At 48.0% G+C, this 24,621-nt stretch overlaps 1 protein-coding gene and 1 pseudogene across 1 annotated transcript in view; both read right to left on the bottom strand.

The window, feature by feature from the left end:
- Window positions 1-7,723: 7,723 nt before the first annotated feature.
- On the bottom strand, window positions 7,724-16,863 carry LOC124250516 (beclin-1-like; annotated as a pseudogene).
- A 144-nt stretch (window positions 16,864-17,007) lies between these two features.
- Window positions 17,008-24,621, bottom strand: part of WTIP (WT1 interacting protein) — a 28,556-nt gene continuing 20,942 nt past the window's right edge. Inside the window, exons 5-10 of the mRNA XM_046682201.1 lie at window positions 23,139-23,206; window positions 22,929-22,991; window positions 22,629-22,759; window positions 21,803-21,854; window positions 21,010-21,078; window positions 17,008-18,098 (exon numbers count right to left, since the gene is read on the bottom strand). Coding sequence (XP_046538157.1) covers window positions 17,958-18,098; window positions 21,010-21,078; window positions 21,803-21,854; window positions 22,629-22,759; window positions 22,929-22,991; window positions 23,139-23,206 — 524 coding nt within the window. The 3' untranslated portion in view covers window positions 17,008-17,957. The remainder of the gene's footprint in view (window positions 18,099-21,009; window positions 21,079-21,802; window positions 21,855-22,628; window positions 22,760-22,928; window positions 22,992-23,138; window positions 23,207-24,621) is intronic.

Genomic DNA, 24,621 nt, shown 5'->3' on the forward strand with positions numbered 1-24,621 from the left:
CAACATGCGATTATTGGAGTTCCAGAAAAAGAAGAGAGGGAGAAGGTGACAGAAAGCTTATTTAAAGAAATAACGGCTGAGAACTTCCCAAAACTGGGGAGAGATTTGGAAACCAAGTTCATGAAGCTAATAGGTCAATCTATAATTTCAATCCAAACAATCCTCTCCAAGACGCATTACAATAAAACTGTCAAAAATCAAAGACAAAGAGAGAATCCTAAAAGCAGCAAGAGAAAATAAGATTATAACCTACAAAGGAACTCCCATTAGGTTATCAGTAGACCTCTCAAAAGAAACCTTACAAACCAGGAGAAAGTGGGAAGAAACATTCAAAGTTTTTGAAGCAAAAAACTGGCAACCAAAAACATTCTATCTGGCAAAGTTATTCTTCAGAAATGACGGAGAAATAAAGACTATCCCAGACAAACAAAAGCAGAGGGAATTCAACAACAGTAGACTGCCTTACAAGAAATGCTGAAAGGAGTTCCTCAGGCTGAAATGAAAGGACCACTAAGTATTAACATGAAAACATATAAGAATAAACAATACACTGGGAAAGGTAAATATACAGTCAAATTCAGAATACTCTAATACTATAATATGGGGGTGTATTAACCACTTGACTATAGTATAAAGATTAAAGGATAAGAGTATTAAAAATAACTATAGCTACTTGTTAATGAATATACAACATACAAAGATATAAATTGTAACATTAAAAACATAAAGGGGGTGACTATAAGGGTACAGTTTTTGTATGTGATCAAAGTTGCTATCAGTATAAAACATACTGTTATGTCTATAAGATGTTTTATATAAGCCTTGTGGTAAACACAAAGCAAAAATCTATAATAGATTCACAAGACATAAGGAGAAGGGAATCATGCATACCACTATAGAAAATCATCAACTCGCAGAGGAAGGCAGCAAGAGAAAAAGAAAGGAACAGGGAACTACAAAACACCCAGAAAACAATAAGATGGCATTAGCAAGTCATTATCCAACAATAACCACTCCAAATGAGTGGATTGAATTCTCCACTCATAAGACATAGAACGACTGATGGATTAAAAAAAAAAAGGCCTACCTAGATGCTGCCTACAAGGGACTCATTTCACCTTTAAGGACACACATAGGGGGTTGGCCCCGTGGCTGAGTGGTTAAGTTCGCGCGCTCCGCTGCAGGCGGCCCAGTGTTTCGTTGGTTCGAATCCTGGGCACAGACATAGCACTGCTCACCAAACCACGCTGAGGCAGCGTCCCACATGCCACAACTAGAAGGACCCACAATGAAGAATATACAACTATGTACTGGGGGACTTTGGGGAGAAAAAGGAAAAAAATAAAATCTTCAAAAAAAATAAAATAAATAAAAATTATAAGGACACACATAGGCTCAAAGTGAAAGGATAGAAAAAGATAGTCCATGCAAGTAGAAACCAAAGGAGAGCATGGGTAATTACACTTATATCAGACAATGAAGACTTTAAGTCTAAAATGATAACAAGAGACAATGAAGATCATTATATAATGATAAAGGGGTCAATTTGACAAGAAAATATAACAATCATAAATATATACGCACCTAATCTTGGAGCACTCAGACATATTAAGCAAATACTAACAGATCTGGAGAGAGACACAGACAACCAAACAGTAATAGTAGGGGACTTTAATACCCCAACAATAACAGGTCATCCAGACAGAAAATTAACACGGAAATGTTGGACTTGAACAATACTTTAGACCAAATGGACCTAACAGCCATATACAGAACATTCTCTCCAACAGCAGCAGAATGCACATTGTTCTCAAGCAGACACAGAACATTCTCCAGGATGGATCATAAGATAAGTCTTAGTAATTTAGGAAAATTGAATTAATACCAAGTATTTTTTCAAAACATGATGATATGAAACTAGATCGATGACAGGAGGAATGCTGGAAAATTTACAAATATGTGGAAAGTAAACAACACACTCCTGAACAATCAAAGGGTCAAAGAAGAAATCAAAAGGGAAATTTTTAAAAATCACACAACATACCAAAAACTATGCGATGCTGCAAAAGCAGTTCTAAGAGGGAAGTTTATTGCAACAAACACCTACATTAAGAAAAAATGAAGATCTGAAATAAACAAGCTAACTTTACACCTCAAGGTATTAGAAAAGCAGAACAAACAAAGGCCAAAGTTAGCAGAAGGAAGGAAATAACAAATATCAGAGCATAAATAAATGAAATAGAGACTAGTAAAACAATACAAGAGAACAAGAAAACTAAGAGCTAGTTTTTTGAAAAGATAAACAAAATTGCAAACCTTTAGCTAGACTAACTTAGAAAAAAGGACACAAATAAATAAAATCAGAAATGAAAGAGGAGACATTACATCTGATAGCGCATAATACAAAAGATCATAAGAGACCACTATAAGCAACAACATAATCCAACAAACTGGATAACTTAGAAGGAGTGGATAAATTCCCAGAAACATACAACTAATCCAGACTGACTCATGAAGAAATGGAAAATATAAACAGACAAATAACAAGGAAATTGAATCCGTAATCAAAAACCTCCCAACAAAGAAAAGCCCAGGATCGGATGGTTTCACTGGTGACTTCTACCAATATTTAAAGAAGAATTAATGCCAAACTTTCTCAAACTCTTCGAAAAAACTGAAGAGGAGGGAATGCTCCCAAACTCATTTTATGAGGCCAGCACTATTCTGACACCAAAGCCAGATAAGGATGCTACAAGAAAAGACAGCTACAGGCCAATAATAACTGATGAATATAGATGCAAAAATTCACAATAAAATATTAGCAAACTGAATTCAATAGCACATTAAAAGGATCACACGCCATGATCAAGAAAAATTAATCACTGAGATGCAAGGATGGTTCAACATAAGCAAATCAATAAACGTGGTACACCACATTAACAATGAAACATAAAAATTATATGAATAGAAATCATCTCAACAGATGCAGAAAAAGCATTTGACAAAATACAACATCCTTTCATGATAAAAATTCTCAACAAATTGGGTATAAGAGGAACATACTACTACAGAGTAATGGCCATAAATGACAAGCCCACAGCTAACATCTACTCAGCAGTGAAAGGCTGAAAGCTTTGACACAGATCAGGAACAAGACAAGAGTGGCCATTCTCTTCACTTTTATTCAACAAAATGATGGAAGTCCTAGCCAGAGAAATCAGGCAAGAAAGTAAAATAAAAGGAAGCCAAATAGGAAAGGAGGAAGTAAAATTGTCTTTCTTTGCAGATGACATAATCCCATATATAGAAAATCCTAAAGAATCCACCAAAAAACTGTTAGAACTAATTTTGAATTCAGTAAAGCTGCAGGATACAAGATCAACATACAGATATAAGTTGCATTTAGGGGCCGCCCCGTGGCTGAGTGGTTAAGTTCAGGCTCTGCTTCGGCGGCCCAGGGTTTTGCGGGTTCAGATCCTGGGCGCGGACATGGTACCACTCATCAAGCCATGCTGAGGTGGCATCCCACATACCACAACTAGGAGGACCCACAACTAAAAAAGTATATACAACTATGTACCAGGGGGCTTTGGGGAGAAAAAAGAAAAATAACGTCTTTAAAAAAAAAAAAAGAAAGAAGTTGCATTTCTATACACAAGCAATGAAAGATCTCTAAAAGAAGTAAAGAAAATAATCCCATTCACAATAGCATCAAAACAATAAAATACTTAGAAATAAATTTAACCAAGAAAGTAAAAGATCCGTACAATGAAAACTACAAGATATTGATGAAAGAAATTGAGGAAGACACAAATAAATGGAAAGATATCTTGTGTTTGCAGATCAGAATTAGTATTGTTAAAATGTCCATACTATTTAAAGCCATCTATAGATTCAATGTTAATTCCTATCAAAATTCCAATAGCATTTTCCACAGAAATAGAAAAAAACAATCCTAAAATTTGTATGGAACCACAAAAGGTCCTGAAGAGCCAAATCATTTATGAGAAAAAATAACAAAGTGGGGGCATCACACTTCCTGATTTCAAACTACATTACAACGCTATAGTAATCAAAAGAGTATGGTACTGGCATAAAATAGACACACAGACCAATGGAATAGAATCCAGAGCCCAGAAATAAACTCTTGCATACACAGTCAACTAATATTTGACAAGGGAGCCAAGAATACTCAATGGGTAAAGGATAGTCTCTTCAATAAATGGTGCTGAGAAGCAACATAACCATACGCAGAAAAATGAAATGGGATCCCTATCTTACACTACTCACAAAAAATTAACTCGAAATGGATTAAAGACTGAAACATAAGACCTGATACCATAAAACTTCTAGAAGAAAACATAGGGAAGAAGCTCCTTGACATTGTTCTCAGTAACTATTTTTTTGCTACAACACCAAAAGCACAAGCAACAAAAACAAACAAGTGGGACTACATCAAACTAAAAGGCTTCTGCACAGCAAAGGAAACAATCAGCAAAATGAAAAGGCAACCTACAGAATGGGAGAAAATATTTGTAAACCATATATCTGATAAGGGATTAATACCCAAAATATATAGAGAACTCACAGAATTCAATAATAATCAAACAATCTGGTCAAAAAATAGGCAGAGGAACTGAATAGACATTTTCCCAAAGTAGACATACAAATGGCCAATATACCTGAAAAGATGCTCAACATCACTAATCATCAGGGAAATGCAAATCAAAAAGCACAATGAAATATCACCTCACACCTGTTAGAATGGCTATCATCAAAAAGAAAAGAGAACTTCTGGATAGTTACCTGAAGAAAATGAAAACACTAACTGGAAAAGACACATGCAGCCCCATGTTCACTGCAGCATTATTTACAGTAACCAAGATATGGAAACAATCTAAGTGCCCACTGAGGGATAAATGGATTAAGAAAATATGGTGTATTCTTCACAGAAATAGAACAAAGAATCAAAAAATTTATAAGGAACAACAAAAGACCCCGAATAGCCAAAGCAATCCTGAGAACAAAGAACAAAGCTGGAGGCATCACACTCCCCGACTTCAAAACATACTACAAAACTATAGTAATCAAAACAGCATGGTACTGGCACAAAAACAGACAAACAGATTAATGGATCAGAACTGAAAGCCCAGAAATAAAACCACACATCTATGGACAGTTAATCTTTGACAAATGAGCCAAAAACATACAATAGAGAAAGGAAAGTCTCTTCAATAAATGGTGCTGGGAAAACTGGACAGCCACATGCAGAAGAATGAAAGGAGACTATTGTCTCACACCATATACAAAAATTAACTCCAAATGGATTAATGATTTGCATGTAAAAACTTAAACCATAAAAATCCTAGAAGGAAATATAGGCAGTACTCTTTTTGACATCGGTCTTAGCCACATCCTTTCAAATACCATGTCTACTCGGGTAAGGGAAACAAAAGAAAAAGTTAACAAATGGGACGACATCAGACTAAAAAGCTTCTACAAAGCAAAGGAAACCATCAACAAAATGGAAAGACAACCCACCAACTGGGAGAAAATATTTTCAAATCATTTATCAGACAAGGGGTTGATATCCAAAGTATATAAAGGACTCACACAACTCACCAAAAAACCCCAAACAACTCGATCAAGAAATGGGCAGAGGACACAAACAGACCTTTTTCAACAGAAGATATACAGATGGCCAACAGGCACATGAAAAGATGCTCAACATCGCTAATCATTAGGGAAACGCAAATCAAAACTACAATGAGATAGCACCTTACACCAGTCGGAATGGCTGTAATTACGAAGACCAAAAACAACAAATGTTGGAGAGGATAGAGAAAAGGGAATGCTCACATACTGCTGGTGGGAATGCAAACTCGTGCAGCCACTATGAAAAACAGTATGGAGATTCCTCAAAAAACTAAAAATAGAAATACCATATGACCCAGCTATCCCACTACTAGGGTATCTACCTAAACAACTTGATATCAACAATCCAAAGTAACATGTTCCCTTTGTTCATTGCAGCACTATTCACAATAGCCAAGACATGGAAACAATCCAAGTGCCTATCGACCGATGATTGGATAAAGAAGATGTGGTATATATACACAACAGAATACTACTCAGCCATAAAAAAGACAAAACCATCCCATTTGCAACAACACAGATGGACCTGGAGGGTATTATGCTAAGTGAAATAAGCCAGAATGAGAAAGACAAACATCATATGATTTCACTTATATGCAGAATATAAACAAACACATGGACAAAGAAAACAGTTCAGTGGTACCGGGGAAGGGGGGTGGAGGATGGGCTCAGGGGATGAAGGGGAGCACCTATGTGGTGACAGACAAGAAATAATGTACAACTGAAATTTCACAATGATGTAAACTGTTATGAATCTGAATTACAAAAATAATAAAAATTATAAAATAATAATAATAAAATAAAGGCACTACATATACCTTAAAAAAAAAGAAAGAAAATGTTGTGTATAGATAATACAATGAAATATTATTTGGCCATTAAAAGAAGAAAACCTTGCCACTTGCAACAACATGGATAGACCTTGAGAGCATTTTGCTAATGAAATAAATCAGACAGAGACAAATATTGTATGATCTCACTTATATATGGAATCTAAAAGAAAAAAAACTGAGCTCATAAAGAGAAAAGATTAGTGGTTGCCTTAGGTGAGGGGTTGAGGTGGGCAAAATGGGTGAATGGGGTTAAAAGGTACAAATTTTCAGTTAAATAAATGAGTTCTGGGGACGCAATGTACTGCATAAGGATTATAGTTAACAACATGGTGCTGCATATTTCAAAGTTGCTAAGAGAGTAGATCTTAAAAGTTCTCATCACACCCCAAAACATTTGTAACTATGTATGATGATGGATGTTAACTAGATTTATTGTGGTGACCATTTCACAATATATACAAAGGTTGAATCATTATACTGTACATCTGACCATTTCACAATATATACAAAGGTTGAATCATTATACTGTACATCTGAAACTAATATAATGTTATATGTCAATTATATCTTAATTTAAAAAAAGAGAAAAGAAAACAAATGTTGGGGAGGGTGTAGAGAAGCGTGACCCCTTGTGCACTATTGGTGGGAAACTGACACAGCCACTATGGGAAATAGTATGGACGTTCCTCAAAGAATTAAAAATAGAACCACCATACGATCCAGCAATTCCACCTATGGGTAAATATCCAAAGGAAATGAAATCACTATCTCAAAGACATATCTGCACCCCTACGTTCATTGCAGCATTATTCACAATAGCCAAGACAAAGAAATAACCTAACTGTCCATCAATGGATGAATGGATAAAGAAAATGTGGTACATCTATACAATAGAATATTATTCAGCCATGAGAAAGAAGGAAATCCTGCCATTTGTGACAACATGGATGGACCTTGAGGGCATTATGCTACTTGAAATAAGTCAGACAGAGAAAGACAAATACTGTATGATCTCACTTATACACAGAATCTAAAAGAGCCGAGTTCATACAAACAGAGAGTAGAACGGTGGTAACCAGAGGCTGGGAGTGGGGGAAATGGGGAGATGTTGGTCAAAGGGTACAAACTTCCAGTAACAAGATGAATAAGTTCTGGGGATCTAAGTTATAGCATGGTGATTATAGTTAACAATACCGTATTATCTACAGTACTTGATAGCTGTTAAAAGAGTAAATCTTAAATATTCTCACCACAAAAATGAAATGGTAATTACGTGATGTGACAGAGGTGTTAGCTAATGCTATGACAGTAATCATTTTGAAATATATAACTATCAAATCAATGCATTGTATAACTTAGATTTACACATGTTATATGTCAATTATATCTCAATAAAGCTGGGGAAAATGTATTTTTTGAAATTATAGAAAGTTATATCAAAAAGACTAAGTTTTACTGTATATAAATGTTTTAAATTTAAGGCTCGAACAAGGCATAAAATATTGACACACATAACTTAAAGACTGAAATGTAAGACCTGAATCCGTGAAACGCCTAGAAGGAAACACGGATGTTAGAAATACAGATGTTACACAACACAGAAGAGAAAAGAGAGGTTAAGCAAAAAGGCTATAGTCTTGAATTGAATTGGAAGTATCAGTATAAACTCATGATGCATTTTACCTTTAAAAATGTGATATAAATGAATGCATATACAATATAGATTAGATGTAATATAATAGAGGTAAAATAGAAGAAGGTAAGTAAAAATGCTGTAATCTTGAATTTGAATTGGACATAAATTGTTACAATCTCTGTGGAAAACAATTTCATGATATCTAGAAAAGTTAAATATTATACATACCCTATGACTCATTGGTATATATCCTAGAGAAATTGTTAAATATGTGAAGCAAGATAAGAATGTCTAAGGATGTGCACAGATATGATCTCTATACAAGCTGTGAACTACAAACAACCCAAATAGCCATCAACAGTATGATGCTTAAACTGCTTGTGCTGTCTTCATCAATGGAATATTACCTAGCAATCAAAATGAATGACTACACCAACACACACACATGGATAAGTCTCTAAAATGTAAGGCTGAGCAGAAGTAAACGCAGAAGAAAACATGTAGGGTGATTTGACTAATATAAAATCCCAAAGCATTCAATCCCAAGCAATAATTTAAGAACACGCACATAGGTGGTAAAACTATATGGAGAGAAGTGAAGGAGAGATCAACGTGATTCAGCACAATAGTCACCCCGGAGAGGGTAACCATAGGAGGATGTGCCCGGAGCAGGGCACCTGTGGGATGCTGGTTATGTTCCATTTCTCAGGCTAGGAAGATCCACCGGTACGTGCTCTCCTTTTCTTTAAACTGTATATATATGTTTTGATCCTCACTATACACGAAATACCTCTCGATACAAAATTGAAAAAGAAAAATCATGACTTCAAGTTGAACCCCAAGGTCAGGACAATGCGACAGGGTTCTGGGTCTAGGGAGCATTTTCAGGGTGGGCAAAGCTTGAACATCCTTACAAGCCACTCTCCCTATGATGGTGGCCAGGGGGAGGCCAGGGCTGCTGCAGGCCAATGAGCTTATGTTTGAGAAGGAAAGGGAGGAAGGGGGCCCACATTTCCTCTTGATGAAGACGTGGGAAAGGGTCTTGCCCCAGCCCTGGGCTGGGTGGGGAAGGCAGACAACCAGGATGAGGCAAAGGAGGTTCAGAGCAGGACTGAGGGGTGGGACGAGCCCCTGCAGCACACAGAGGAGGGGAAGAGATGCAGAACGGTGTGTGACCCAGGGTGGGACTTGCAGAGAGGGCTGCTCAGATGGCCCTGGCCCTGAACGTCCACCAGCGTAGACGTGGCCCCAGGGGTAACACACAGAAGGTCTGCAGTTGGCTCACTGGCCCCTTCTCAGGAGAGGGCTGACCTGAGTCAGGGACACCACTGTGACCTCAAGGCCAGACTAATGTCTGGCTTGGACCACGAAAGCAGGAGCCTGACAGTCTTCACATTGTGCCGTCTCTGAGTCCTGTGTGCCCCCAGCAGGTACAGCCCAGCCAAACATCAGCAGGTCTCACGGACACAGGGTGTGCCCATGCATGCAGAGTCACACACACCATTGCTGAGTGACACAGATACTGCCCCACGCAGGGACCCACATACAGTCAAACTGCAAAAATGCCTTATCCTACATCCACTCACCTAAGTGGTAACAGTTAATTCACTTTTTTTTCAGATTGCAGCAAATCTTTTATTACATTTAATTAGATCTCTCCATAATGTCTCAAATGGTATCAAACACCATTTCGTCTCTCTAACACAGAGCAGAGCGGGCATCAGTAACCAGGCAAGAAGGGTTCAATTCCAAGCTTCTGACCACACCCCACGGTGACCAGGCACAGTTTCCATGTCATCTTCTCACCTTACCCCACTGGGTGTCCCACACAGCTGGTCGCCCCAGTAGAGACAGAAGTTTCTATCTCATATTGGAAGAACAGGAAGTTGAGAGACAGAAAATCCAGTGAAAACACATTGATCTCAACTCAACTGAGTTTTTTAAAAAAGCAAACTAATTAGTTGTTTTGAACGGAGAGAGAAGAGCAGGCATGGGATTATGAGTCAGATCTGTGACAAAGGCTGGTAGCTATACAGGGCACATTGCAAACTATCATATGCAAACTATCGTCCGATATTTTAAAATGAAGTGGCTTTCGTGGCTTTTTTTCTTTTTTGGTATTGTAAACGTGTGCTGTGTGATATTACCCGAATTTAATTTAAAACATCTTGTTTTGCAAACAAAACAAAATTTAAAGCCTTTAAGGCGAGCATCTCTCTAAGGACAAAAGGAAGGCATTTGTGCCAGCCCGTGGCCAAGCGGTTGAGTTCACCTACTGGGCTTCGGTGGCCCAAGGTTTCACCGGTTTGGATCCTGGGCACGGACACGGCACTGTTCATCAGGCCACGCTGAGGCGGCGTCCCACATAGCTCAACCAGAGGCACTCACAACTAGAGTCTACAACTATGTACTGGGGGGCTTTGGGGAGAAGAAGAAGAAAAAAAGAAGGCATTTGCTAAGAAACTGTTAGGAGGTCCAGCAAGACCGCCCTCAAGACTCCTCAGCATGACCCTGAGAGCTCTTCTCCTCTGTTCCTCAGAATTAAACTGGGTTTTGATGGAACAGAAGCCACCGCTGCCTCCTATGTCTTCAAGCTTGTCTTTCTCCACATCCATCCTGTAAGGAAGACAAAAAGGTGTTTCATCTTTCTCAGCTTCTTCTTTGAACTGCTGGGCACAGCCCAGGAAAGCCACCACCGCATGGGCAAACCTGTTGTCCCAGAAAAACCACAACTCTGCAGAACGGCACAATGGCGGCTCCTTAGATCTGGCAGTCAGAGGCCAGATATGAATAGCTGCCACAGGGAACAAGTCAATACCTCTGGACCGTCAGACCCATCTGATTGGCTGGGGCATGGAGCAGCAACCCCGCCCCCTCTCAAGCAGCATTCACCTCATTCCATTCCACAGGAACACCGGGCAGGCGACCAGGTCTGCAGTTACTGATTGTGCCAAACCGTCCACGGTGACAGATGTGAGAGGTCGCATTAAAGACATTGATTTTCTTCAGCTGCATCTGGGCATAACACATCTGGTTTTCTATACTCTTGAGCCCATCCTCCAGTTCCAGCTGTTGTCATTTAAATTCACTGTGTTCCTTCTGGTACTGAGCTTCCTCCAGATCCAGTCTCTCAGCCTCAGAAAAGACCCTCTCAAGATTTTCTGCCACAGTGTCAGGGTGCTTTTCCACATCTTCCAGCTCCCGGACCAGCCTCTCCTCCTCAAGTGCCAACTCCCTTAGCTCCACCAGCAGCTGTTCAGTGTCATCCTCACTCATTTGCTCAAGTCCTCCAAACAGCGTTGGCAGTTCTGACACTCATTTCCACTGACATGGTCTAAAAGAGAAATCTGTGCGTTCTTCACACAGTAGTGATCCCACATCTGTCTGGCCCCACAGGATGTCAAAAAGGTACCCAGTGACCTTCAGTCTTCAGCTCTGTTCTCCATGGTGCCACCGTCGGATGCCTCCCCGGTCAGAGTGAAGCTGCTGGTACTTTCCGCAGACATCATCCCGGCTGGGGGATGAATCTGCCAGACAGACCATCCCAGCAGGTTTCGATAAACAGCTCCTCCCCTGAGTTAGCTTCTTCCCCCTGGGTCTCTCCTGGTTTCTCTTGGGCTGGGGCGAGTGATGGAGCTGTGAGTTCCTGGATGGTGACGTGGTCCAGTTTCGGGGGCTGGCTGCAGCACTGGCACATGAAGCTGGCCTGCACGGTGCTTGTGGGAATCTGTGACTGCTGCATCCCTCGGGACCTGGAGCCACCATCCTGGTCCAGTCTACTGTGGCGGTACCATGGCCTCAGGTCGGCCCAGAGCAAGGCCTCCAGAACTGCTGTCACCAGGTCTTCAGCTACTTCACAGCCCACCCGACAAGAGTAAGTCATTTTACTGAGCATCTGCTATGCACCTATCAGTGTACTAAGTGCCTTACATGGACCGATCCACTCATTTAACCAATATTCAGCAGCACCTCAGGAACCACATGCTGGGCAAGGAGCTGTGTACAGCTGTGACCACTGCAGTCACAGACCCCAACCCCATGGAGAGTGGGGTCTCGGGGGAAGACGACCCTGGGAATGCCCATGTGGGGTGTACATGCTCTTACATACATGGGCAGGCAGCCTCAGACAGGCCTCAGCATCCCAAAAGAACTCCCCCGACTCAAGCCCCCTCAACTGCTGCACCCCTCCCAGGGACACTAGAGACAGTTGGCCACTCTTGATGCCTCCCCTTCCTTCCCGCTCCCCATCCCCCTGGCTCTGGCCTGGTCTCCCCCACTGCTGCACTGAGACGGCTTCATTCAAGGTCACCGGTCATCCCCATCTTTCCAAAACGCCTGCCGCAGCCCGTCTCCTCCCTCAGCCCTTCTTCAAGCCTTCTCTGACGCCACCCTCTCCCTATCCCCAGCCCGCCTCGCTGGCTGCCCTGCTCCATCCCCCTTGCGAGGGGTAAACGTGGGAGCCCCTCAGGGCTTGGCTGGGGCCCCTTCTCTTTGCTCTCATCCTTTCCACGTGATCTCAGCCATGGCTCCAAAATGTGTATCTCCTTCCCTTACTTCTCCCCGAGCTCGACTCATACACCCAACTGCCTGCTCCATGGGACAGACGTCTCCAATGGCAAGACAGAATTTTTGATTTACACTCCCACACAAACCTGCTCTCCTGCGTCTTCCCCTCCAGGGAAATGGCAGTGTATCCACCCTGTTGCTCAGTTCAAAAGCCAGTGAGTTATTCTTTGTCCCAGTCAGACCAAGTATAATAAAGTCTTTAAATATGTTTTTTTAAAAACAAGAGCGAGCAGGAAGGAAGAAAGAAGGAAAGGGAGGGAGGGGGGGAGGGGGTCCTCGTCACAGCTAAATGCAGTCTTTCCCCACTGACCCCTAGCAGTGCGACTCCCACATCCCTACCCAGGGTTCCTGTGGTCTTCCCTGTGTCCTCAGGACTCTGGCCCCACGTCCACATGGGTAGCCCCGGACCCCCACACATGACAAGGTCAGCGACATCTCTCTGCCTCCCAGTTCGCATGGTGTAGGCCTGGTCAGGTTAATCTCCTCCATGGCAGACACAGCCCTCTCTGCCTCTCTGCCAGGGGGATCCCCTCCACTCCCGGAGGGAGCCTCTCTCCCCAGGGTCACTGATTCCCTGTCCTCAGGGTCAGAGTTGACCAAGTGGTTGGGGGATGGAAGGAGAGAGCTGAGCCGAGCTGGGCAGGGCAACGGCAAGGGGTGGTTCGGGGACAGGCTGAGACTCTAAGCCCCGCCCTGGCTGCAAGGACAAGAGGCGTAGGTGAGAGTCACACAGCTCAGGAACGTGGCAACACCAGGCCAGGGACTGGGCAGAGGGCCCAGGGGATCAGCACCGTTGCTCAGCAGGAAAAGGAAGCTTCCAAAACAGTTTGGGATTGAAGGGGGTAAGCTTCGGACCTGGTGAAATGCCTCTCCCGGGGTTTGAGCCCCACCCTCAGGGTCCGCAAAACCAACAGCGGACGGGAGCACTGACGGCCCAGATGCTGTCACAGAGAGGTGAGTGAGCCAGCTGTGTCACCCAGCTGCCTGTGACAGGTGTGTGGCAGGTAGCTTCAGGCAGGCAAGATGGAGTTTGTAGGACAGTCATGTAAGCAGTGGGCAGGGCAGGTGTGTGCGACACAGGCAGGTACATCTGCACAGCAGGCGTGGAGGAGTGTGCACTGGTGTGGGAGTATGTGACAGGCGCACCAGCACCACTGAGGAGAGCTTCTCCCCCAAGTGCCAGACGTTCAGCGACACACCCTGATGTCCCCGATGACCTTCTCAGGCCCTTTCTGCCCTGCTGGGTAACCCTCCTTGCAGGACAGGAGAGGGTTCGCCTGTGACACACACTCCCAGCTTAAGGAAGACAGCCCAGTGGTGTGCTGAGGGCTGGAGAGGAAGATAGAAGGGGAAAAGGCACCTCCAGCTCAAGCTGGATTTCCCTTGGGTTCTCCAGGTTCTCACACACCTCCTTAGCTCTCTGTCGCCAGGAACCCGGGACCTGGTGAGGGCCTGTTGCCTCAGACTGGTCCTGCTACCCCAGGAGACAGTGCCACACACAATTCCTCCCAAGATGGCACAGGAAGAGCCCCCGATTTCCACCCCAGGCCACATGGCCCCTCCCACCTCTGAGCCCCCCACCAGTCCTGCTTTGAGCATTCACCCAGCCCCCAGAGCACGTGCACACACACCCCTCTCCCAGCCAGGTACTCACCACACCCACTCAGGGAGCATGCAAACCCGATGCCCACACACCATACGGGGACGGGTCCTCCAGAGCTGCGCCGGGTGGAAGGTAGGTCACCGGCGACCTAGGCATTGCCCCCACTCCCAGACCTGTCCTCAGTCCCAACCCAAGTCCCCCAGGAGCCCCCCACCAGCTGAATCTACTCCTACCCCCACAGCCACCACAGCCCTGGCCCTCCCAAGTGCATCTGCTAACTAGAACTGCACAGAGCCGGGGACCAGCCTCAGGGATGGGGGTTGAGGTGGGAGGGGAGATGTTGAACACAGCCCCACACATCACCGCACTCACCCCAACACCACCAGGACAGGCCCACCGACCTCGAGTCATTCCGTAACCCAAGCTGCCCTGCAGACCCCTGCTGCTGTGGATTCCCAGGCCAGCCCCCTCCCAGCTCCCTTCAATCACTGCCCCAACTGCCCATCCCCTTCCAGGGAGAGCAAGCCCTCAGGAGGCGCTCCAGGTGACCTGCAGTTCAGCAAGCTCTCACCCGTGTCCTGGCCCAAGAGAGGCCAGGAGTACTGAGCAGGAGGGCTCAGCACCATCCCCTCCTAGCCTAGGACCCTGAGGGCACCCCATGCCCAAGACCCACCCCCAGAAGCCTCCATGAGCCCACCATCCCTGCCAACATCTCACACACACACACACACACAGCAGTGGCCTGGAGGGCTGGCCTCTAGGCATGAGCACTGAACCGAGGGCCTTGCACAAAGGCACACACACGTGTACTGCCTGGGGCGCACAGGCACACACTCGATGTGCAGTGTGTATAGTATCTGTGCACACTCGTGTTCTTGGGCCTCTATAGGCCACCTGTGGCTCCTTTACTGGGCAACTCAGGCTGCACTTGCACTTTCAAACCAAGGGGAAAGGGGGAGACCCTAACTCAGAACCCTGAAGGCCAGGACAGGGTCTGGCTCAGGCTGTAGTTCCAACCATATGCCAGACACCATGCAGACAAGAGTGAACCAGCCAGACACCCCCAGCGCAGAGAGCTCGCCATCTCGTGAGGAGATGGACATCCGTACAGTAAGCACTCTTATTCTCTTGACATGAAAGTGCAGGTGGAGGGGTCCCCAGGTGCTGACATCAGGGGAGGTATCCAAGAGGCAGGTGAGTCTGGCACCTGGGGTCGGAGGGTCATGGACAAGCCACCTGGCTCACAGCCTGGCTCTCACACTGCTCCCTCAGTCTCAGAAACCTCCAGGTCAGCGTAACTCCTGAAAATGGCCTGGAAGATGCCGCTTTTGGAAAATGAGCTTGGGGAGCAGGGGCCCACCAAAAATTCTGGGTGTTCAGTGAAGTCTAATAACTGGGAGCCTGGTTTATTCACGAAGCTGAGATCTGAAAGATGTAACCAGGAGTTAAAGCATTGGGCAGGGAGTGCAAAGGCTCTGTGGTAAGAGGGATGGTGGTGGTCACCAGTCCCGACAGAAGGAAATTTGGGACCTTGGAGCCCAGAGAGAAAGGGCAAAGAGCAGCCAGAGATGAGGCCGCTGCCCCCCAGGGCCATGCACTCCCTTGTCTTGGGCTTCTAACAAGGATGGCACATGAACGTGAAGGGGGCTCCAACCTGTGACAACTCCCTCCAGCTGGGCAGGGAAGCCTGGTAACCAGGATGGAGCAGGTATGAAGAGCAATGGTGACCGCCATGGCTGGAAGGTCAGGGGCCACCTCCAAGACAGCCACAAACGAAGAGAAAAGAGAAGGGCTGAATTCACAACCAGGAGAAACCAAGGGCAAAGCGGCTTCGACATCAGAAATAAATCAGAGGGCAATCAGAAGCTTCGTGATAATTGGCTAGAAGGCAAAGCAGCCCAGCTCAAGAGGAAGACAAAGCCAGAAAACAGCCTCCATTCCTGGAATTCACTCTCCTGCCCCACTAGGATCACCTCCTCCAAGAAGGCACCCTGATCCTGTCAAAGTCCCCTTCTCGGGAGACACACATCCCCCTTTTCAGGACCTCCATATTTAAATACTTGGTTAACAATCACCAAACTCCCCACTTTCTTGCTTCCTCAGCCCACCAGGGGACCCCCCAACCCCAGGCCTCAGCCCAGCCAGCCTCACTGGCTGCCACCAGCCCTCCTATGCACCCCAGTGGGCGCTCCCAGACAACACTCTGGTTCCTACCACTGGCTCCCCCAGATGGACGACCCTACAAGCAAAAAAAGCCCACAGCTAACAGCAGGGAGAAGGGAGGACAAGAGCAGGAGCCAACAGGGGGCGGTTCAGGTGCCCACGGGACCAGATGGACTTATGTCATAACACCCCACGAGAACCACTGCGATGGTCCATCCAGATGAGGGGTGTCTTGACCCCCCCCCAAGTGCAAACCCAGCAAGAGCGGCAGTGAAGTGCATGCCTCCCCAGGCTGACATGTACTCAGAGGAAAAGGTGCATCTCCATCTCCCCAAACCACATTTCCTTAGGTCACGGCTCTGAAGACACAGACAGAACCCCACACTACGCTCAAGTCTGAAAGGTAGACACATAGTTTGAGATTTTAGAGGAATTTATACAAAAATAGTTAAACTACAATGTTTTTACCACCTGAAAACTAGATGTATGATATACAATTGGACATCTGTGCGCTTCTCATTTTCCTAAGAAATAACAACTGTGGGCCAAGGTTTTAGAAGAAAACTATATTCTTTTAAAGAAAACGAAAATATTCTTGAAGGAAAAACTTAATTTAAGTCAAATCCTCTGCTTTTGTCGTGGGGCCTGATAGACAGGGCTTTCCCGCCCAGGTGCTCCCCCTGCATGCGGGGGGCGCCCACACGGCTTCTGTGGACGAGACCTGTGCTGGAATTCCGCGTCAGAAGGTTCTCCTCCCGAGGTGAAGGATGGCGTGGTTGGAGGGGGATGGTCCCCCAGCCAGGAGCCAGGGATGGGGAGATGAGGCGGGATAGTGGCTTAACACACCCATTAGATGTCAGGTGGCCAAATCCCACAGCGACCACCATGGCCAAGGCAGGGCTCCTTTGCAGGCCCCTCTCCCCAAAGGTGTGACTCCTCGACCCTCCCATGACCCCATCCACACAAAGAAGCCTTCCCACCCACCAGCCGGCACACTGCACGCCTGCCCTCCACCAAGTCCCCTGCCAGACCACCCCCTGCCCTGGGGAGCTCTGGGAGGGGGTCCCAGGCCCCTTCCAAACAGGGAAACTGGCTACCACTCTGAGGCCAGTCGGGGGAAGGTGGCCGTGTACCCCGTGCCCCTGCACGCGGTAGAGGCCGTCTCCAGCCCCGTGACCCACAGCCGGTCTGGGAGCCTGCCCCTGAGGCCATGGGGCACAGGCGGTCCCGCAACAGAGGCCAGTGCTGGGGTGGGGAGGGGGGCAGGCAGAGCTGGGAAAAAGGGACACGGCTTGAGGAGGCACAGACGGTGAATAAATAGAAGCAGCTTCGCCGCGGGGCCGGCCCCTCGGACAGCAGCTGGGGGCAAGTGGGGTGGAGCCAGGGTGGGAGCACACAAGCTCGGACTCTGACCTGGGCCACCCATCCCACCCACACTCACACTCACACTCGCACCCACACCCCCGTCCCCACCCCCCTAAGGTCGGGCTCCCTGCCCTGCTCAGAGCTCAGTGACGTGCACGGCAGGGGAGGGAAGTGGGCCTGGCCGGAGGCGCCGCAGGTGGCAGCGTCGGCACAGCAGGTGGCCCTCCAGGGGGTAGCAGCGGCGTCCGTCCTCCCCGCTCAGCTGCAGCCCGCAGTCCTAGGGAAGAACACAGCCCCAGCAGTAAGGTCAGCAACGGGGAGCCTGTCAGGGCAGTCAGAGCAACGCGGGGCAGAGCTGCAGGGCTGCGAGCAACTTCCCAGGGCCTCTGGCTTTTACTTTTGGGCGGGGCTTCAGGAGCCCAGAGCTGGACACCCCGGACTGGAGGTGCCTCTCAGACATCCAGAGAGACAGCGAGGAGGCGGGAAGTGGACAGAGGACCAGGCAGCAAATGGGGCATCAGCGTAAACAGGTGACAGTTTTTAACAAGGAAACAACAGGTTAGTCTCCGAGGGAGCGCAGATAACCAGAAAAGAGAAGAAGACAAAGAGCTGAGCCTGGAAGGCTCCAACACGAAGAGGCGGGAAGAAGAGGATGCGAGTCAAGGAGATTTGAGGGGAAAATACAAGTGAGGAAACCTAAAAAGGGACGGTCCTAATGGCACAGCGAAGAGAGCATCAAGGGGGGAGTGACCAGCGTGTGGAAGGTTGCTGAATTAGGACAGCGACACTGAGAAGCGTCTCCCAGATCCTGTCACATGGGGGTCACTGGTGACCTGGGGCCGGGGTGGGGGGGCGTCAGATGCCTGACCCCAGTGACCTTAAGAGATAACGGAAGAGAAGAATTAGAGACATCAAGTAAACAAGGAGTTCTACTTATGTCCCTTGCTGCGGTCTATCTTACAGGGTAATTTCCTCTAACAAGTTACGTGATTCCTATTTGACGCTGTGAATAACCTGCAGGAAGTGGGGGTGGCCATGGAGGGTGTGCTGCCAGAGACAGGGGCACTGGGTGAGACCAGCGGGATGCCTTTCTCCTTCCTTTTGCACCCCCCCCGCCCCAAGGAGGCCCCTCCAGGTCACCCTCTCACTGCATCCAGGGCTGGACTCTGGCCTTGAAGCTTTGACGCTTGTCACCCAAAGGCCCTGAGAACAACACCTGCCCGAGCCACACCAGTCACAGAGCTGGGCTGCTGTGACGGAGCCTCACGTCCCAAGTCACCCCGTCCAGGTGTCCTCCCTGTCCTGCCACAGCCCTCTGACTGGGCCCTGCCACTAACCACCACACGCCAGAGAGAAGGAACAAGGGGGCTTGGAGACCCTAGTTCCCGTTCCCATCCAAGGGGCCCCCTGGGGACAGCAGCCCCGGGACTCCGCTGTGAACCAGCAGCTTGACCTGCTCTTCGACTCTCAGCATCCTTTCCCTAAGGACTGTGCTCAGCGATCCCAAGGGGACGGCACGGTCCCCAGGACAGCAGAGCGAGACAGCAGAGCAGGATGCCCCTGTCAGAGCGGAGCCAAGGCCACTGTGCACCCCATGCCTGCTCCTGCTCCTCCAGCAGGACTCCTGCTCCCATCGGGCCACCTGCCCCGAACAAGACAACCTGGCTCCAAATGGACCCTGCTTCCTACTGGCCAGTTCTCGCTGCCACGCCCTCCTGCTCCTCCTTGGGGCTCTTTCTGGTTTCTCCTTCCTCTCCGTTCCCTCATTCTCGGCCTCCCCCTGTAGCTGCTTTGCCTCCACACATCCCCTGAATTTTGGTGCTCCTGGGGCTGTCCTGAGCCCTGCTCCTTCCCCTACTGCTCTCCCTGGAGGATCTCCTTTCCTCCCCCGGCTTCCACAGCCGCCTACATGCCCCCACCGGGGCTCCTGCTTCTGGCCATGACAGTAAGAAGGACTGGATTTCCCGTCCGTCCTACCTGTAACAATGAAAAACTGGGCAAGAGACATGAAACAATGATTCTCGGACTCTGAACAACGGGCAGGGCAGGTGGATGACCTCTAAGAGAAGGGAACTGAGGAAGTGAGCCCTACAGCGCCCCAAGTCACCACCTACAGAGATTTTCCAGGCTGCCCTCGAATTGAGAATTCAGGAAGGTCAAGGCGACTAGAAACCGGGGCGCAGGACGGCAGCAAGGAGAGAGCTAGAGATGCCAGTGACACCCACTTCCTCCCCCTACAGCCAGTGTCTGAACGCCAGCACATCTCGCTGCCGCCTGGACATCTCCACTCGGGGGTCTGCAGCTACTGAAAATGAGAGCGTCTTACCCCTCCTCCTCCCGCCCCTACTCTCCTAGGGTCCGAGTGGACACCTCCCAACCCACGCACTCCCACGTCCAGTCGCTGACCAGATCCAGTCCCTTTTACTGCCCTAACCCTCACTCAGCTCAGCCCTGGACTCACTCAACTCAGTCCCTGAGCCCAGGACTACAGCTCCTCCCCAGCAGCCTCTCAGGGACCGCCGGCCCTACCCCGTTTTTATCCTTTCATTCTCGGCATGGCGGTGAGTGCCCTTTCTAAAATCCAAATGCTATTGCACCATCCCTTTTCGATCATTCTCCACTGCCCTCAGGATAAGTCCACACTCCTTAGCCCATGTGGCTTTCTGTTCCAGCTCCTGCCAACTTCCAGTGACACAAAACAACACACTCACCACCTTTGCATCTAAGCACATTCTGCTTCCACTGCCTGGAAACGCCCTTCTCACTGCCTCCTTGGCTGACTCTTAGTCAGCTTTCAAATCTTAGTTTGGCTGTCACCTCCTCCACAGAGCCTTCCCTGATTTTCCAAGGCCTCCTATGTGCTCTGACAACTCCCCTTGCTCCTACTCCCCTGTGTAGATACTGCCTGAGTATTTGTCTCTCCCAGGACAGTAGGGACCGTCCTTCTTTTCTTGACCTCCTCAGCATCCCATATACTATAAATCCTCGGGACACACTTGTTTGAATGAGAAAGAGGGGCTGAGAGAAAACATATCTTGGGGAGAAGGGAGAGGGCTCCCTGGGGAGGACAGGTAGAATGGGGCAGGACTGTGAAAGAGGAGGTGGGCCCGGGGAACACCCAGAGAGAAGGAGACCTGTGGGGAGTGGTCTGCCCCAGCCACCAGCCTCCCAGGAGGGCCCAGGCTCACCTCACAGTGATAACACTCCACGTGGTAGTCTCTGTCCATGGACACCACGCGGATGGTGGTCTCACAGCCCTGGGGGAAGAGGCAGGGTTCACACACGATAAGCAAGCTGGGGTTTGAGGGGTGCTGTGCGTGGGGGACACAGCCACACAACATGCTCTTATGGCAGATTGCCTCCACACCCATGTGGGCACTGTCATCGGTGCTTCCAGGGAGCCAGAAGAGGCATGGCTAGGTGCACACAAAAGGATGTGCACATGCCCGAGGCCAGCCTCTCACAGCTGCAGTCGACAGCAGACACATGTGCCCATGAGAGCCATCCCGTGGTGTCAGTGTGTGTGCACATGTTCTTCCTGGCTCTTTGGAGTCAGGAAAGACCCCTGCCAGGGCTGCTTCCCCAGGCCCAGCAGCTTGGGACAGAACCAGCACGTGCGGAAGACCCACTACCTGAGGGAGCTGCACCTCCCAGGGATGTCTCCTGCACAGACCACACCCTTCTCTCATCTGCTCCCCCGCCTCCTTAGCCTGCAGGGCTAACAGAGCCAGGGAGCAGTGCTCACATCCATGGGCAATGGAGTGGAGGGCGGCAGTGGGGCAGCCAAGCAGCAGGGGCCACCATTTCCTCTCACTCATGCAGGGACACTGGCACCCTGCAGGCATGGGCACAACACACACCCCTTGGCCCTGAGGGGTATGGGGCAGGAGCACCTGCTCATCCCTCCCGTTGGGGCCCGAGACCTGGGGCCAACCCGGGCAGGGCCAGGCACCTGATCATCTCCAGGGGAGTGGTTCCTACCTGTGCAGGGAGGATAGGACGGGCACAGGAGGCACATTTTGGTGCAAAAACCCTGGAGGAATAAAGGAAACCAGAAGTGACCAGCTGAGTGACCAGACACCAAGGGCACAAGGACAGGTCCACCCACAGTAGCTTTGTGACACAGCCCGAGCATCAGGCCCCTTTCCTCGTGTGGACACGTTGGGGTGGCAGCAGCCTTTGCCATCCCTTCTCGGCACTGGCCTTTTATGTGGCTCCCCAATTCACCTCCACCCCATCACTTCCTCCAGGACGGCTTCAGGTTCTGCCCTGCCCTCTCCCTCGTGCTTCCTGTGAACTCCTTGCCCCTTAATGTCCAAATCTGGGCCACCCTTAGCTGAGACCCCTGCAAAGCCTGGCTCCAGGCTGCGTATCAGGGACCTGTGCCAACATCAACCCCATGCAAGGCAGCGGCACAAGCCCAGAGCTCTGAGGGCTAAGCCTGGAGCCACAGCAAGGGAGAATGGATTGGCTGCCAATATGGGTATCAGTCAGGCAAGTAAAAGACACTGCAGAGACTCCAAGCCCCCACCCCAGACAGAAGGGGCCTGGCCTGGCCCTGGGAGCAGAGGAGGGGAGCATGTGAGCAAAGGCGAGGAGAACAAAGACATGGCTGGTGGCTGAACCACCAGAGAGAGAGGACTCGAGGCAGAGATTTGTGCCCGCCCCAACCACTGAGAGCACAAGGTGAGGCCGGAAGTGAAAAGGCCAAGAATGGAGAGCACAGGCAGGCAGGCTAGGAGAATGCTTCCAGGGAGGCAGAAGAAACAGGGGGAGTCACACCTGTTCCACAGCGCCAGCTACTCACGTGTGATAGTCTCTGACACAGTAGATGTTGTTCTCCACATCCACAGTGAAGGGCACCCCATCCAGGCACTCATTGCACACGGAGCACCGGAAGCAGCCTGGGTGGTAGGACTTCCCGAGGGCCTGCAGGATCTGGGGGTGGGAGGCACCGAGGGGTCAGTGCAGGTGGAAGGCTCAGCACAGCCCCCGGAAGAGGCCCTGGCTCTGAGCCCCCAGCAGATCTGCAACAGGTGAAAGAGCGGGGGGGCCCTGAGACTCCGCCCATGTCAGAGGGGCTCCAGAAGCCTGGGGAGGCTCTCACCATCTCCATGATGAGGTGTCCACACACGCTACACTTGTCAGCCGTTTGCTGGAACCCGGAGTACTGGGAGGGGACACAGGATCCAGGATGTTACATGACAAAGGGGCACTCACCACCCAGCCAGCACCTGCCTCCTGGCCTCAGGCGTCCATGTGAATCAGAAGGAGGCTCCCCACCCCTGCCCCGACCCAGGGCACAGCTTTGACTCACCAGGAAGTCCTCTTGGCAGTACACTTTCTCACCCACGTTGTAGAACGCTTTCCCTCGGAGTCGTCTCCCTGCAAGGATGAGGGTGGAGAAGGGGGTCCCTGGGCCACTGGAGACCAGGGGTGAGGCCCCTGCTGCCACTTCTCAGCACCCTCCTCCAACAGATGAGAATCGGATTACAGACAAACTTTAAAATTTCCCTTGAATGTCATGTTATCATTACACTAATTAATATTTTTGTAAAATTTAAAACATCATGTCACCAGAACTGTTTGTTGTAAGAGGTTATCAAAGCAAATATATGAAGAACTTTTCAAATTTAAATTGACATTTGGATTAATATAAAAAAACAAACATTCGCTTGAAGTTCAGTTGAATTCAGATCCGACTTTTCAGAATGAATTTTCTTAATCCACGAGCGTTAGAAGTACAACTCTCACCAGGTGAAGGAGCCCAATATGAAAGAGCTGTCCCCTATTTCAGGGATGCAAGGATGGTTCAACATCCGCAAACCAATCAATCAATGTGATATACCACATTAACAAAACGAAGGATAAAAATCACATGATCATCTCAACACACAGAAAAAGCATTTGAAAAAATTCAACGTTCATTTATGATAAAAACTCTCAATAAAGGGAGTAGAGAGGAAACATACCTCAACACAATAAAGGCTAACATTACACTCAACAGTGAAAAGCTGAACGCTTTTCCTCTAAGATCAGGAATAAGACCAAGATGCCCACTCTCACTACTTTTATTCAGCATAGTAGTGGAAGTCCTAGGCACAGCAATTAGGCAAGAAAAAGAAATAAAACGCATCCAAATCAGGAAGGAAGAAGTGCAGCTATCACTAGTTGCAGATGACACAGCATTATATATAGAAAATCCTAAAGACTCCATCAAAAAACTGTTAGAACTAATAAACAAATTCCACAAAGTTGAAGGATATAAAATCAATACACAAAAATCTAGTGCATTTTTTACGCTAATATGAACTATCGGAGAAATCAAGAAAACAATCCCATTTACTTTTTATTTTTCTAAAGATTTTTTTTTTCCTTTTTCTCCCCAAAGACCCCCAGTACATAGTTGTGTATTTTTAGTTGTGGGTCCTTCTAGTTGTGGCATGTTGGATGCCACCTCAGCATGGCTTGATGAGTGGTGCCACGTCCACACCCAGGACTCGAACTGGCGAAACCCTGGGCCACCAAAGCGGAGTTTGCAAACTTAACTACTCGGCCACGGGGCCAGCCCTGACAATCCCATTTAAACTGCATCAAAAAGAATAAAATACCTAGGAATAAATTTAACAAAGGAGGTAAAAGACCTGTATGTACACTGAAAACTGTAAAACATTGATGAAAGAATTGAAGACCTCACAAATAAATGGAAAGACATTCCATGCTCATGGATTGGAAGAATTAACATTGTTAAATATCTATACTACCCAAAGAAATATACAGATTCAGTGCAATCCTTATCA

Source organism: Equus quagga, chromosome 13, assembly GCF_021613505.1.
Source record: "Equus quagga isolate Etosha38 chromosome 13, UCLA_HA_Equagga_1.0, whole genome shotgun sequence".
Lineage (NCBI taxonomy): Eukaryota > Metazoa > Chordata > Mammalia > Perissodactyla > Equidae > Equus > Equus quagga.